Source organism: Alexandromys fortis, unplaced genomic scaffold, assembly GCF_014885135.2.
Source record: "Alexandromys fortis isolate MF-2015 unplaced genomic scaffold, M_Fortis_MF-2015_v1.1 scaffold_21, whole genome shotgun sequence".
NCBI lineage: Eukaryota > Metazoa > Chordata > Mammalia > Rodentia > Cricetidae > Alexandromys > Alexandromys fortis.
In genome coordinates this window covers 13,800,251-13,816,361 of record NW_026067905.1, presented here as the reverse complement: position 1 = coordinate 13,816,361, position 16,111 = coordinate 13,800,251, and the positions used below count along the sequence as shown (strand labels likewise).

The following is a 16,111-nucleotide window of genomic DNA, read 5'->3' as shown; positions in this document are numbered from 1 at the left end:
TTTTTTTTTAACCTTAGCTTGCACCATGGCAAGTTCCAAACTAGCAATGAGCTGCCCACTCCACCCCTTGACGCACCTAGCCAACATTCTTATCCATGTTCTTTCCCATCCCCGGCCTTGCCAGGTTCCTCTCTGCAAGGGCTACAGACTCTGCATCTGCCCTGGCTGTGACACCCTACCCCTGCAGCCCCCCCACTTCCCCCTCTGAATGCCCTCTGGCCATACCTGTGCCCCTCTGCTCCTGCCCCAGATCTCTTAGGGCCGATGAAGGTCAAGAGAACACAGAATTCAGGAACTCCAATGGAAGCAGCTTCGGCTTTTTATTTAATAATTTAAGGCTGACACCTGTCCACGCATCTATGGAGTCCTGAACCCTTGGGCAGGCTCTAAGCTGGGCAGGCTGTGCCTAGGTGGGATGGTCACCCCCAGCACACAGCCTCCCTGCCTGCTGCCCACCCACAGCTGCCGCCAGGGAGGTCTGGACAGGAATCCTGCAGCTGGGGGACAGCCAGACACCAGCTGCAGCCCTGTCTCCAAGCTGGACAAGAGAACAAAGACCAAGGCCCGCCCAGGCCAGGCTGCAACAGCCACGGTCTAGGCAGGGGTGGAGGCAAAGGGCTGGCTGGGCTGGCGGGGTTGACCTCCACCCCTGCACCCTTAGTACCATGGCCACACTTACTAAAAATGGCAATAGTTTCATTTTTTCAGCTTGGTGTTGATCATAAAAATTTCCTAGAACTTCTTAACATTCTGGCTCAGAACGCTTGACAGTCGTACTTCCCAGCACTTGGTCTGGACCCTGCACTCTTGGCTGCTGTGCTGTGCCAGGACACTGAGCCCCTTCTGGATCAGGAGCAAAGGTGCAGTCACGGGGACCAGGCAAGCCACAGCTGAAAGAGACTGCACAAGGCCGATGTGGCCACTTGTCTCTGCTGTGCTGGGGGCTGAGGAGGCTTTTCAGTGAGTGTGACCAGGGTGTGAGGCCAGCTCTCAGGGATCAACCCAAGGAGACAGTCCTTCGCTCTCCTCTCCCTCCAACAAAGGGACACATCCTGTTGCTACCACTTCAGTCATGGAAAAAGACCATTATTTTCTTTCCCCAGATCTGCATAAATTAGTGACCTTAACTGGAACATACAAACAGTCTCTTCGTCTCTTTCTGCAGGTGGTGGATCAGAGCAGCTCTCCCACAGCCCAGACAACTAGATGCCACCCTGATCTGTGAACCGCATTTTCCAGCCACAAATTATCTCTGAGTAGTGTATTTCCAGTCCCTCACTGTGTGGGGGTCAGGGGGTCACTGGGAAACAGGCCTCTGTCTCAAGACACGGATTGACAAGCTCTCCACACGAGCCAGTAGCTCCTTGATGTGAGCCAAGCCCAGCCCAGCAACCTTGGCCCCGTTGACCTCCAGGATCTCATCCCCCACCCCGAGCAGCCCTGAGTACAGCTTGGCAGTCTCCTGGTCAGCCATGGCCTGCACGTAGAGTCCTGCAGAGGAGAAGAGGAGAGGGGGTGAGAAATCCTACAGGGCACAGAGACACACACGCCTCACAACTGAAACATAGAAGCATCTCACATGTTCCCCTTCCCCGCCTCCCCATGCATAACCTCATTCTCTGCAGCCTCTTTCAAAACAAGAAAACCCATGCAAATGATGCTTGAAGACATTCATCTGCAGTTCAGGAGTAATAAACTGATCTTACCCTTTTCTGATGGCAGCTTTTAGGATAAGGAAGTCATTTTTAAAATGAAGACCTGTGTGTCTTGCATTTGTTGCCCAGGACTCATAAACAGATGTAGTTGATGGATCAAGGACCCAGGGTCAGTCCAGAGGCCACGGTGGGGACAGTGCCACCAGAGTAGCAGACGTGGCTGAGACCAAATCTGCTTCACAGTATGTCCAGGGCTTGCCCTGTCCTCAGCCACCACTCACAGTTTCTCACTTGGGAGTGGGGGCATCTGGGCCAGAGTCCAGCCAAAGTGAACCTTCTGCCCACATTTATGGCTTACTCTCAGGAAATCCATTTGTGGGAGAGGTTATGCGGACTCGGGCTGAGAAGGCAGGCCTCCAGCCGCTGCTGCCATAGCACTGGAGTGCCCAGCTGAGGGCCAGGCATCTCTCAAGTTCTGTCCGCTGCCCCCATCTGACAGGGTACACAGGCAGGTTCCTCTGGAGAAGGCTGGAGTCCACTACCATGTTCTGCTGTGTGAGCATAGCCAGCCTGCTGGGGGACAGCAGGGGACAGCCTTTGTGGGTGACTTTGCTGAACTGACAATACAATAGGATTTGGGGACAGCTGAGCACGGCCCTGACCCCTTCGCCAGCTGCCTGAGAAACACAGCAACTGCCCCAAGGCCCTTCCTAGTCAGGTGTCTGTTCTGGTGCCTCCAACTCTGGTCTGGAGCATCGTGGACTGTGGAAAGGGGTACCTTGGCCCACAGACCAGGGGGGAGCCCTTTATTGCAGCTTCTGGGTCCCAGAGAAGCCAGGCTCTGAATACGGACTACAATTCCTTCAAGTAACCTAAAAGTTTGCGGCCATTTGGCTGATCTGAGCTGCATACACACTTCCTCTCCTGTCCGGAGTCTGGATGTCCTTTTCTGTGCTTCTCGGCCAAGACGAGCCTTCCCAGTGAGGCTCAGCCGCTAAATGACCAAGTGTCATTTGGCAGACATCCTTTGGCAGGTGGCTCTTCCACTGGGGCCCTGCCCTATCCTTGATCTCCTTTCTCTGATGCCTGAACAGCTTACCTGCTGGGTCTACACACTGTTGGCATGGAGAGAGGGAGCCACCCCCTCCTCCCACAGAAGTGTTTGGTGTGCAGGAGGAGAGGCAGGTGGGGAGGAATGACAAAACCCAGAAGAATGTAGCCAAGCCAGACCAGACAATGACGTCAGTCCAGCCATTTTGGGGAGATTGGGTAGGCTTCCCAGCTGAAATCGTGACTGCAAGGCAACTCTGGCATTTATGGTCTGCTGGAGCAGCCTTTGGTAAGGATATTGGATGCCTATGTTGTAGTCGGTTAGAACCAGAAGGCAGGGCCTGCTGTTTTCCTGGGTGTGGTGTCAGATGGGACACATGCTGGCATCCTGACTGATGCTTAGCAAGGAGCCAGAGCAGCCCGGGGCCGTGGCTCCTCCGAGGTTCAGGGGAAGTGGCCCTAAGCAGCTGGGGAGGGCCTGTGGTGGGAACAGCAGCAGCCACCACACTGAGATCCCCGTGTGATATCTGGTGGCCAAATACAGTCGCAAGAGTGGGACACCACCTGGACAGGACATTCCAAGTAAGGGACATGGAGACAGCCTGGATGACACTGTCTGGTTCTTCACATCTGACCCTCCCCAGGTCCAGATTGGGGGAGGCCCACCCCATTCCTGTTCCCAATCTCTCTCTCACCAAGAAGTTCAGGTCACATTAACTGCAAACCAGCCAGATTAAAGTCCCTGCTCACCATCTCCACGGCCACGCTGTGCCATCTGCTATTTTGTCTGCCTCCTGCACTGTGGAAATCGGTTTAGTGCCAGTCCTTGTCCCACTGTGTCTTCTCAACCCTCTGCTCTAAAATCTCCTTCAGTAGACGGTCCCTGCCCTACTCAGCGAGGAACCCCAAGTCCCTCCGGACAGCACAGCCTGAAGCCTCTCAGCAGACAATGCCATGGCCTTTAGGACCTCTGATCCTGAATCTCATCTCCCAGCCCTGGACAGCTCCACCCTTCTCGTGTCCCATCTCCACTCATGTCTCACGTGGTCTCCAGGGCGCCTGCCATGCCTGCTGTGTTTACGTTTGCTTCCTGTCGCTTTTCACTAGGTCATAGTCACAGTACGAAATAGATGAAGCAAACTTTTAGAACTGGCCCAGCACCCTCGCTGGAGTGCTTGCCCGTCAGGTCAGGGGTCTGTGCACTCCCTGCGGTGCTGTGACCCCCCCAAGCCACAGCGCGTATGAGAAGGCACCTGATAGATATATTTCCTGGTGCTGTAACCCCCGTAGCCACAGTGCACAAGGAAGGCACCTGATGCACATATTTCCTGGAAGCTGCTGGGTGGTGAGCAACGGGACAGATGCGAGAACACAGGCTGTGCTACAAGCCCAGCAGCAGGAGGGCTTTCTCAGTTAAACAGCCTGGACCTAGGAGACTCAAGAGCAGGAGAGCCTCCTCTGTAGGGCCCAGGAGCACAGCCCTGGGCTTGCCTTCCCTCCCTCTCTTCTTCCTCTGCCCGCCCTCCCTCAGCACACCTCCCAACCTTCCCCACTTAGCACAGCCTGTGGATAGCTTTCAAGGTCCCTTGTACTCAAATGCACTCTGGACTACAAGCTTTGGCCTAGGCAAGTCAGGTCACCATGAAGGACTCACGGATATAGAGGGACCAAGAACTCAGTGACAGTGGGACTGAATTAGGACACACAGCAGGCAATCCGGCAAGGCGCCCGGAGCCAGCATCCATCTGAACAAAGCCCCAAGGAGCTGGTGAGGGAGGGCTGTGGACAGGATTGCAGACAGGCAGGCCCACTCCACATGCCCAGACACACCAGCAGCTGGAGGCCGGGAGCCGTTGAAATACATCAACCACATCAAAGGAAGAGCCGAGAACTGGCAAGCACAGACAGTTTTCCTCTGCTTCTTTGAAAAGCCTCGAGGACTCTGATTTCAAGATGTCACAGGACAGCAGAGGGACAGTGCAATCAAATCTGCCAGTTCAGCCCTCACAGCAGCAGGAGCTTCTGGGGGGACCAGGAGAGCCTTTCTCCATTGCTCAGCCAAGCCCAGAAGGAACCTGACCACACCCCGGGTACTCTGCTGAGGCTACCAAGGGCATACCTGAGTCTCGACGTCCATTGCCGTAGGCCACACGGAAACCAAAAGTGCCCTCTGGAGGTCGTTGCAGCTGCAGCTGACTCGTGCCATCGGGGAACACCTCTACCACCCGGCCCACAGTGCGAGCCAGACTAGGGGCACCCACATCTTCCACGCTGAGGGCACGATGGGGAAAGGCTTTGGCTGGCCTACAAAGAGACCAAAGACAATAAGATAGGGCCAGGAACCAGGGCCAGCTCCTTGTTGGCCCTAAGGTGACCTGCACCTCTGACTTCGGAGCCTGGCACTAAAGACTGGGGTTCCCTAGGCTAGAGATAGACAGCTACCGCATTTGAGGGCAGCTCCTCAGGGCTAAGTGCCTTGAAGCAAGGACTGCGGTTTCCAACATTTTTAGGAAGAGACCTCTGAGAATTAGAGAGAATTACATATAAATTTTATATAGTGTTCTCAAGAGCTCCCTGCCCTACCTCTACTCCCCAGCCCAAAGTCTTCCCATGAAGCCCTGGGTAAAAGCAGATAGGTAAGAGGGCCTGGGCAGAGAGGTCAGGAACCAAGGGCCTCTGGGGATTCCTGTTTCTGGGTGTTTAGAAGGATCTTTGGCTGTGATAAAGAAACTCTATACGCTGATTTTAGGATGTCCTGGGACAGCCGAGAGAGAGGCTTCTGAGCTTTCCAGCACCACCTTCCAGCAAGCCTACCTCTCAGTGTTCACTTGCACAAGGCACCACTCTGCCTCACCTCCTCTTAAAGGGAAAGACTGGCTCACGCCTGTGGTGCTGAGGGAAGAAAGGACTGAGTGGCTAGCTCCATTGGCGACTCTGAGTTTATCCTTTAGGTTCTGGTGCCACACTTACCTGCTCGGTGTACTGGGGTCCCCTGACCCCTCTACCCGGTAGAGGCTGGACCGATCTCCCTTGCCCCCTAGCAGAGAATGGAGGTTCTGGAAGGAAACTGCTTTCCGATGCTGATGAGAGGGTGACACCTAGTGGGAAAGGCCCAATATTGCAGGTGAGAAAAGCAGCCTGGAAAGGGGTCCGCAACATAGGATTTGCCGGAACCATGAACCTGACGGCACACAAAGATACAAGCCTTGGTCTGCACGTCCAGACACCTAGCAAAAGTCAGTAGAACCTGCTCCGAGAGATGGAGCTACACATCAAAGCAGTAACAACTCAGCACTTAGCTCACTGTGGAAATCTCCCCAGTACTCAGAGGCTGTGGCAGGAGGAACAGGATCCTAAGTCCCTTAGGGACACTTCCTTAGGGGAGGGGCTGGGGTGTGGCTCACTGGTGGTGTACTCGACATGACACACCTTAGAGCAGAACGCTTCCAGTTGGGAGTGAGGATGAGTCTAGTTAACTGATAGCTCCAGGAGCTTATAACAAGTTCCTTAAGCAGAGATGTTTTGGTTCAGAAGGTATGGGTACAGACGAGGAGCTGGCACTTGAGTGAGGCTGTGACAAGAGCTCTCCAGCTAAAAAGAGGGGCACAGGTGCCCAAGATCCACCCCCAAAAAAGATAGCATGAGAGAAGGCATGGGAACATGAGAGAGGGCACAGGGACATGAGAGAGGGCACAGGGACATGAGAGAGGGCACAGGGACATGAGAGAGGGTACGGGATATGAGAGAGGGCACAGTATGTGCTGGTGTGTTTGGTCGCGGAGGGGAGGACGGATACTCAGGCATCTGCTCTCCTGGGGGAGACCGGAATGCTGCTTTTTGTTCAGTTCTGGAATTCTGTACCTTCCTTCCTGCATGCCCCATCCTTAGCCAGGTGGCTCTCTGCTTTCAGTCACTCAGCTTACACCGCAGCGAGACCTTTGAGACACTAGTCCACTGTCATTTTCCTTGAGGGTTTCTGGAGACAGAAACTCCAATGGCAATAAACCCAAGTGCCACGGCTCACAGTTCAACGCCAGAGATGTTTAACTTGAGATGGTGTCTTCCTTCCCAGCTCACCCTCTGCTTCTCCTCCCCATCTCTACTCATGCAGATAGCAGATGCTGCACGTGGATCTTCTCCCCTAGATACTGTGCTGAGCCCATGACAGTAGTCACTTGCCCTGCATTCTCCTCCTTCCGAGGCCTCTGCAAGGAAAGGCTCCAGTGCTCTCTACCTTATTTGTTTTTTTTTAATTTATTTATTTATTATGTATACAACATTCTGTCTGTGTGTGTGTGCCTGCAGGCCGAAGAGGGCACCAGACCCCATTACAGATGGTTGTGAGCCACCATGTGGTTGCTGGGAATTGAACTCAGGACCTTTGGAAGAGCAAGCAATGCTCTTAACCTCTGAGCCATCTCTCCAGCCCCCCTTATTTGTTTTTTTGTTTAGTTTTGTTTGTTTGTATTTTTCAAGACAGGATTTCCTGGAACTTGCTCTGTAGACCACCACCTTCTCTGCACAGAGGAGGCAGAGGACAGAATCCACAGAATACCAACATGCTCCTAGTACAGAGCAGGATTCCTGGTCGAGGCTCGTGTGCTGGGGTGATTTGCTAAGCACACGGAGAGGGAGACGTTTAGCCAGCGCCTGGTGCTCACTCAGCGTGAACTGGGTACACTAGACTAATGACTAAGATGGGTATTGGGAGTGCAGATACCGTACTCCAGTGAGCGGAGACATGGAGGAGTGAGCCCTGGTGAGAGGACAAACAGAGCAGAAGGCCCCTCGGTCTGAGGACAGTGATGTCTTCTAAAAACACGCCTGGAGCACTGAGGAAATAGCAGGAGTCAGCGGGGGAGACACATTCAGGGAAGGATCCCTTCAGACCATGACGGTTGGAAGGGTCTATCCAGCAGAGGCCAAGAGCGTTCTGGAAGTGATGAGACATCAAAGCAGACAGGCGACAGATCCTCTCACAGCACTGTATCCTGAATGTGATAAATGACGAAATGGATGCATTCCTGGCAAGGGCAGTTGGTATGGCCAGATTTATGCAACCTCAGATATACTAAGGAAGTCACATGAAGAAAGACCAGAACGGATGGGCCAAAGTCTGCTGTAGCAATACTGACTGAAATGAATTGTGTTTGGGAAATGGAGAAAGGATGCCTCAATGGTTAAGAGCATTGGCTGCGCTTCCAGAGGACCCAGGATCAATCTCTAGCGCTCACATGGCAGCACGCAACTGTTTAGAACCCAGTCCTAGAGGATCCGATGCCCTCTTCTGGCTTCTGTGGGTACCACATACACATGGTGCACAGGCATACATACAGGCTACAGAGAGAGAGAGAGAGAGAGAGAGAGAGAGAGAGAGAGAGAGAGAGAGAGAGAGAGAGAAAACAATTTTTTTTTTAAAAAAAGAAAGCAAGAAGAAATTGTGTGTGGATTAAAAGAGTCACTGGGGCCAAGAGAAAGGTTAAAGAAACCAGGCCGTGAACTCTCCAGGAAGTAGAAGCAACAAATTTGAGGGAGCAGGAGAAAGAAGAGAGTAGGTGGTGGGGAAAACAGGATTAAGGGGTACTGCACACAGTGAGCACAAGCCCTACGAGTCAGCTTTGAGGACACCAGCAGGTCCCCACTTTCGTGACTAGGCTCCAGGCAAGGACCCTCAACACTGCCGCTCCTGTCCTGGGGCCGCACCCTATCGTCCAGGGCCCTGGGGACTTACCAGATGCAGGATTTGCAATGACGGGGCTCTCTTCATTTTGGAGGTACTGGTCTGGGGAGCTAGTGCTGAGGGCTGCAGCTGTTCCACACTGTAGCTCCGGGATGTGCCCAGTCTGGCTCGGGGGGTGTGACCCAGGGCTGAGAAGAGTTTTTTGAGCCCCAGGGTGGAGGAGACACTACTCCTCCTTTTCTTACTCCCATCAGAATGGGTGGCGGAGGGTGGCACATGCCCTGCACTGGTCTCAGGTGATGCTCTGAAACACAAGGGGGGGCAGAATGTGGCTGGAGATGGCTTGATAGGCTGGCAAGAGCTGGCTGCATCCGGCTTCCTAAGGTCCCATAGGCCCCAGATGGACCAGTGCCGATGAGGAACCATCAGGCTGCAGCGAGGGGAGCCATGCAGACCGCCAGGTGCTGAGTGAAAGCAGCTTCTGGGGAGAACAGTCCAGGATAGCCCCACCACATCATACAGTCATGAGCCCAGGATAGCCCCACCACAGCACACAGTCATGAGCCCAGGATAGCCCCACCACAGCACACAGTCATGAGCTCAGGATAGCCCCACCACAGCACACAGCTATGGGTTCATCATCCATCCACTCCTTCAGGATGTCTCAGCTAAGGGTGTACAGAAGCTTCTCAACAGCAGAGCAACACATGAGGGAGGAAAACCATTCACAGTGGTGTGTGAAGCAGAGTGTGACCAGGCGCTTGTTTTCAGTAGTTTCCAGGGAAGGTCTCTTTGGGAAGCAGATAACCTTTACACCAAGGGCCAGTGACAGGCCGGAGTCAGGCCATTAACCCTAGAAGTGAGAGCCGCAGGCTCACTGAGCAGCTGGGGCCGCTGCCAGAGCAGAACCAAGTCTGACGTGTCCAATGGCAGCAGCCAGGTAATGAGAAAGGCAGGAAGAGGTGTGGTAGGAGGTCAGGCAGGCAGGCCCAGCGCGCTGCCAAGCTCTGTCAACCTCGGGGAGGGAAGGGGAAGAGAGACTGCCATGGGACTTTAAGTAGGACAATGATTCCATTTAATTGGGTTTTTTAAAAATATTCCCTCGTGCAGCTAAGAAGTGAGGCAGCTCAGAGCAGATGGCAGAGAGAGGGGCTGGGGCTAGAGAGGGTTGCCAGAGGGTGGAGGTGGGGGAAGCAGGAGGGTTTGAGCACTGTGTGGATAGCAGCGTGGCTGCTGGGAAGGGGGCTGGGAAAGCAACGGTTCTGTTTCTGTTGAGGGGACAGCTAGATACCCAGGAGAGGTGTCCAGGAGAAACTGAAGACAGACCTCGCATCCTGGCAAATGCCCAGGCCTGGCTGGGTCCTAAGGCGGCTGTGTGTGGCCGTGTGGTCACAGATACAGTGGGAGCAGGGAAGTACCAGGTTCACCAGGGCTTTGCACTCGGCCTAAGGAGGCCCCAAGGCAAGACCTCACATGTCTAACCCCAGCCGAAGCAAAGATGGAAAACAATTTGTATCTAGGAGCTCCCTGAGGCCTGTGGCTCTCAGCTGTAGCATTAGAAGCTGGGGTTCAGGGGTGGGCAGATATGCATCAGATAAAAAGACCTGGAAAAGGTAAGGGCTGGGAGTAGAAACAGTGCTCAGCATGCAAGCTCGAGGACCCGAGTTAGATCCCAGCTCCAGTTTAAAAGCCAGGCAGGCGCACGGCAGAGAATCTTACTAATCCCAGGTCTGGGGAGGCAGAGACAAGTGAATCCCTGGGGCTCAAAAACCAGGTGCAGAGCAACTAAGTAAGACACTCAGTGTCAACATCTGGTCTGTACACATGCTCACACCATGTGTCCCCAGACACACGTGCACACACTCACAAGAACACATATGTACAACACACACAAAAAGCACAAAGAGAGAGGGGGGGAGATGGGAGGGGATTGGAAAGGGTGAGTTAGGGTGCCAGGACATGGTTTAGGAACCCTCCAGGATTTGGGAGGACGGGGTTAGAGATGTTACTGCTACAGCTTCTTTCCCCATCCAACACGCCCACTGTAGTCAGGCTTCGTTCTTGCCACTCACCCAGTGGGCATGTGGTCTCCAGAGCTGGATTCTGTCCTGTGCGGCTCCAGGCGGCACTCAGGCTCCTCTGGGGTGAGGGAAAGGGTGACGACTGTAGAACTGACAGTGGCGACATCTGCTGACTGGGGAGAGTCCTGGAGTGTTCCTGTAACAGCACCGCATCCCCCTGCAACACAGACCATCCCCACAAGTCACAGTGGGGAAAGGCCCATTCCTCGTCTTAGGGACAGGAGACACTGGGGAGAGGTGGGAGTCCCAGGAGCAGGGGCAGTGGAAGCCGCAGGAGGCAGTCAGGGAAGGTGGCCAGGGCCATCCTTGGGCATCCTCTAAACTGGAATGAGGACAAGGGTGGGGCCTCATGGAGAGCCCCTGGTACACGGTGGGAGACTAGTATCTGTTAAGTGAAAAGCCATTTGTGGTATGTCATGCCCCTTCTCTGTCAAGCGACAGAGTCAAAAGCAGGGGAAACAAATCTAAAAGGGTCAGAACTTTTACAACAGCGTCCACCTTGGGAGCACTGCATGCACTCGGTGATACTGAGCCCTTCATAGACTTGACCTCGCGGTCATGACACCGGCTGTGTTTTAGCCCTCACTTTCTGAATAAGAAACCATGAGCATGGAGAGAGGAATCCATCTCTCGGCCCCTGTCACTAACAAGAGAATCTGCATCATGCTTTCAAGGAGGTGCAGACTCAGGTTTTCCAGAAAGGTCACTAGGTCTCTGAAGTCCAGTAGGAAGTGGCTAGGTGCAAGCCAGCCTCAGGCCCGTGTGGTCACAGTGAGCCTTAAAGGTAGGGATCCTGCCTAGGTAATTTTCTTATGCGTTCCCCACAGTGCCAGGACAAGTCCAAGTGTGTACCAGGTGCCTGGTCAGCAGTGAACGAAATGGTGCAAGGCACCAGAGAAAGGTGGCGGAAGTGGCAAGGTGACTATAGGAGAATCAGCATTCTGAGCAATGGTGGATTCCGGAGCTGCTGGCTTGCTCGTCAGACTCTACAGGAGTCGAATTCCCACAAGGCCTGGCCTCCAGCAGCTGTGGACTGGATTTCCTTATACACCTCAGACTTCCCAGCAAGAAGAGGGCACCATCCCCTTGCCTGCGGTCCCCATTCCCCAAGCACAAAGATCTGGCTAACCTGCTCCGTGCTAATGCTGAATCCTGCACCCAGCCCATACTCTGCTACCTCCCCGCCACCTGCTGCTGACGTGTGGGACCCACAGGGATGCTGGGCATGGTGTGCGGCTATCCCGTGATCAAGATGGAGAGCAAAGGAGTGGCCCAGACCTGGCCTGGGCTGGACATGAAGGACAGCAATCCTTACCATCTCTGTCACTCTCCAGGGGCAGTCCAGGCTCCTGGCAGCAGTACTCCCTGTCAGCTCTACTCTTGGGGACAGCTGCTCCACGGGGCTCCTGCAGCCGCAGAGGGACACTGCCGTTGGTGCTGGCGGACAGGTCCAGCAGCGGATGCTTGACACGGGGCCTGTTGGGTTGGGTCTGGGGCAAGGTGTGAACTGAGATTCTTGGAGGGGACAGAGGCAGGGGGATGTCCACATGCTCAACCTGGTGTTCCTGCCTGTGATGCCCAGTACAGGGTGACTTCCTCAGAGGCATCGGGCAGGACTTCTTTGAAGAGGGAAGGGTTGGTGCCCAGCCTTCGAGGGAGAAGGGCAAAGTTGGCTGCAGGGCTGGGCGAGGTGCAGAGGGCTCCTCAGGGCTTCCTTGGAGAGGAGTGCAGGCAGTTTCCAGAGACTCCTGGCTTTCAGTCACTTGGTCTGGCTGACCTGACCCTGAGGACCCAAGCTTCTCAGAAGACGACACAGCATAAGCTGTCCTGCATGTAGTCCAGGAATCCTCGGGGTGGGCCCCGTGATTTCCTAACTGTAGCCCAAGATGCCCCTGGGACCAAGACCTCTTGGGTTCTGAGGCAGGTCTGGGCTCAGCGTCTTCCTTTATAAGCAAAGGCCCCTGGGGTATGTGTCCTGTGGCTCCTTTCATCTCCCCTCCTACAACCACATTACCAACCTCGTGTAGGTGAGGCCAGGCCTGAAGGTCCCAGGGCAGCTCCACCTCAGTTCTGGGCCACCTGGGGCCTTCCTGAGGCCTAGAGTCACACTGCCACTGCAGGGGGCTGCTGCCTTGGATCTGCCCACCTGCCCCACTGGGCTGAGAGGTCCTGGCATCCTTAATGTCAGTCCGACTATCTAAATTGATGGCGCTGTTGAGGGCAGAGTCCCCCTCCTCAGGGTGCGTGGCAACAGTGTCTGTGATGTGTGTTTCCCGGATCCATTCTGCATGGAACCCTGGGAATGGGGAGCTCAAGTCATGGGAATTACAGGGTCTCAGCAGCAATGCCTGCTCACAGGTTGCCTGGAGACCCTGGAGGACCCTCAGGTCAGGCGCTGCTCTCCCCTCAGCAGGGCAACGTTCCTCAAGATAGCTGCCACAGGCTGGGCATGTCCTCTCACTGTTCCATGTCGATGGTGGTGCAGGGAAATCACTGTGGTCCAGGGAGTCCACAGGCCTGTGGAATGCACCGTTCCCCATGTTATGGTTAATGTAGTTGGTTAAATCAGGCTTGGAGCGCAGAGGTCCTTGGCCCACAGCTGGTAGCACTGTGCTTAACACCTGACGCTGGCGCTGCTGGCGCCGTTCCAGGTACCGGAACTCAGCCTCGTGAGCAGACTCATCTTCAAATCGGACGTGAGACGGTGGCATTCCCTGCCTGGGCCACTGCCCATTGCCAGACTCCACACTGGAGGAGTCACTCAGGTTCCCATTAATTATGAACTCTCTGGAGGCAGAGGTGCTCCTGACATCCAGGGCTGGACTGCTTTGGCCATTGCTAGTGAGGAGACAGGAGAGAGGTCACATGCAAGAGGGTAACGAGGAAGGGAAGAGATGTGCTCTGCCCCAGGCCTCACCTACAAGGTTACCCCCAGTCAGGCTCCTGGGAAGTCATACGGCAAACCCAAGCCCATACTGCAGGATATACACATCCCAAGCCTGTAGATGGAAGTTTCTGTCCCACCCAGTCTATAGCTGTTCAGTAACAAAGAAACACAGAGGCTTATATTAATTATGAACTGTTTGGCCTATTAGCTCAGGCTTATTACTAACTAGGTCTTACAACTTCAATTAACCTATAATTCTTATCTGTATTTAGCCACGTGGCTCGGTACCTTTTCTCAGTAAAGCATTCTCCTCTTTTTTTTAATTATTGATTTTTATTGATCTCTACATTTTTTTCTCTGCTCCCTTCCCTGCCTCTCCCCTCCCCTTCAACCCTCTCCTAAGGTCCCCAATGCATTCTCATCTTGCTTCCTCCACATGTGGCTTGAGACTGTGTCTCTGACTTTCCTCTTTCCAGAATTCTCTTAGTCTGGTCACCCCGCCTCTACTTCCTGCCTGACTACTGGCCAATCAGCGTTTTATTAAACCAATACAAGTAACAAACCTTTACAGTGTACAAGAGCTTTATCCCACAGCACACGTCCATCCTAGTACACACTGCTCAACAAAACTGATACAACTTCCTTTACTTTTAACTTGTTTTCTGTTGCTGGGCTCAGTATGTGTTAACAAGAAAAGTTAAGGATGGTACAGAGGAAGATGGCAGAGCTTATATGTGCACTCCGTGTGTGTGCACATGTGTGTGTTCAGGGTGAGGAAGTGGTCTGACTTGGCAGTGATGAGTTGCAGAAACATGTACAGTCAGTTCTGTGTGAGTTGGTTCCACATCTAGGGGTCCAATCTCATCATAAAAATATTTGAAAACAAAACCCTTATCTGTACTGAACATGGAGGAACCTCATTCTCCTTGTCACCCCTAAACATGACAATATGGCAACACTGTAAAACACTTCCATTGCCCTAAAGGGGTGGTCCAATGTGTACAGGAAAATGCCTGTCCTTTCATGGGTTTGGGCATCAAAGGGGGAGATTAGAACCAGCCCCCTGTGAACACGGAAGAGCAGTTTTAAGTGCTATAAAGCCTTCATGGGAAGAAGTTTCTGTGGGTATTCTGTGAGGCTGGAAGTCTGGGACTTGGCGCGCTCTTGACCCGACATTCCTCAGGCCTTGCTGGGATGGACTGCAGATCAGCAGTCCCTGGTGCCTCTCTTAGATAGCCCCAGAGCCTCTGATCCCCATCCCACCTCACAGACACACATCTGTCTTCAGAAGTGCACCCTGGAGATCTTCATATCTTTTACTAGCTTTGGCTCTGGCAAACACTGGCTGGAGGCCAGATCCTGCTCGGATCTCCACAAGCCTCATCTCAGGACCCCAGTAGCCACCTTACAGAGTTATGTAAATGGACCTGGTCCAAGGCCCACACTTCTTCCTTTTCCCTCTGGAGCCTTTGTCTTTGGGGCTGACCAAATTTCTCCCACTCTCTTTACTTTCTCTCACAGAGCAGTCAGCCTGCTTCCTTCGCACCTCCAGACTTGGTTCCTCACACAGCTGGCATCACGTCACGTTACCCAGCAAAGGGCACAGCGATAGCCTTTGGGGTAAGCATACAGGGCTGCCACCTCTTCCCTCCCCAGCTCTGACTCCCACCCATTGAACCCTGTACCTTCAAAGGCCACAAAACCACACACATAAGTACTGCTGGGGTGTTTAAATATGCGTCCTTCTCGATGCCACTCCCATTGTCTCTCTGAGCTCGCACCTCCTTTGTTTAATACGCTCCAGCTGGGCCTCACACAGCCTCATCCTGAAATGCTTTTCTATAGAGTAAGTCAAGAGCTTGGCTGTACCAGAGCAGAGATCTCTGAGGAGTCCTCAGATTGCAGAGGATACTATTTCCCATGGCTGGAAACATGGTGCTTAATCTAATGTCAGTGTGGTAGGACCCAGAACCTAAATACTCGGTCAAACATTATTCTGGATGTTAACAGCACAAAGCCTTTCTTTTTCTTAAGACAAAATTAACATTTAAACTGGCAGATTTTGAACAAAATAGATTACCATCATGTGGTGGGCTTCATCCGATCAGTTAAAGGCCTGAGGGAAACCAAGGCTTATCTATCCTGAAGGTTCAGGATTTATCAAATTTCTACCAGTTTGTGAGCCAACTCCTTAAGGTAACCCTCTTCATACACAGCGGATCCTATTGCTGTGCTTCTTTAGAGAGGTCGGAGAGAATAAGTTCCCTTCGGCGGCGATGTGTCCTGCCCTGAACACTGACCACATTTACTGTTGCAGAGGGTTAGGTGGGAAGGAGTCAGCGAGCAACAGCAAACAAGTACCACCTCACCAGGCACAGAGCGGGACAGGCGGGCAGCCAGGTCTATACTGCACAGCATGGCTCACTGAAGACTTGGTATTTGGCTTAGAACCCATTCCACTTGCTGGGCTCCAGAACCAGCACCCTGCTCTGCTGGGCGGAAGTGGGCTCTAAGTCTTGGCAAGGAAGAAATGAACCTGTCTCCAGGACAGTAAGTGGTAGACTGAACCATCTTAGAATTCACTCCGAAGACAGAAATACTATTTTTATTTTAAAAGAAAAACAAAAGCAAATAAACAAAAGAAACCAGGCAGCAGTGGCACATGTCTTTAATCCCAGCACTCGGGAGGCAGAGGCAGGGGGATCTCTGTGAGTTAGAGGCCAGCCTGGTCTACAAAGCGAGTTTCAGGATAGCCAGG

The 16,111-nt window shown here is 53.3% G+C and overlaps 1 protein-coding gene across 4 annotated transcripts in view; it reads right to left on the bottom strand.

The window, feature by feature from the left end:
• Positions 1–296: 296 nt before the first annotated feature.
• Kiaa1614 (KIAA1614 ortholog) overlaps positions 297–16,111 on the bottom strand; it is a 30,986-nt gene continuing 15,171 nt past the window's right edge. For 2 of the 4 annotated variants that reach the window (XM_050135153.1, XM_050135154.1), the window contains 6 exons: positions 11,782–13,304; positions 10,458–10,623; positions 8,437–8,689; positions 5,676–5,803; positions 4,825–5,009; positions 297–1,491 (listed from right to left, as the gene is read on the bottom strand). In XM_050135153.1, coding sequence (XP_049991110.1) covers positions 1,298–1,491; positions 4,825–5,009; positions 5,676–5,803; positions 8,437–8,689; positions 10,458–10,623; positions 11,782–13,304 — 2,449 coding nt within the window. In that variant the 3' untranslated portion in view covers positions 297–1,297. Of the gene's footprint in view, positions 1,492–4,824; positions 5,010–5,670; positions 7,697–8,436; positions 8,690–10,457; positions 10,624–11,781; positions 13,305–16,111 lie in introns of those variants that run through there. The other 2 variants (XR_007590548.1, XM_050135155.1) reach the window with 2 other exon arrangements.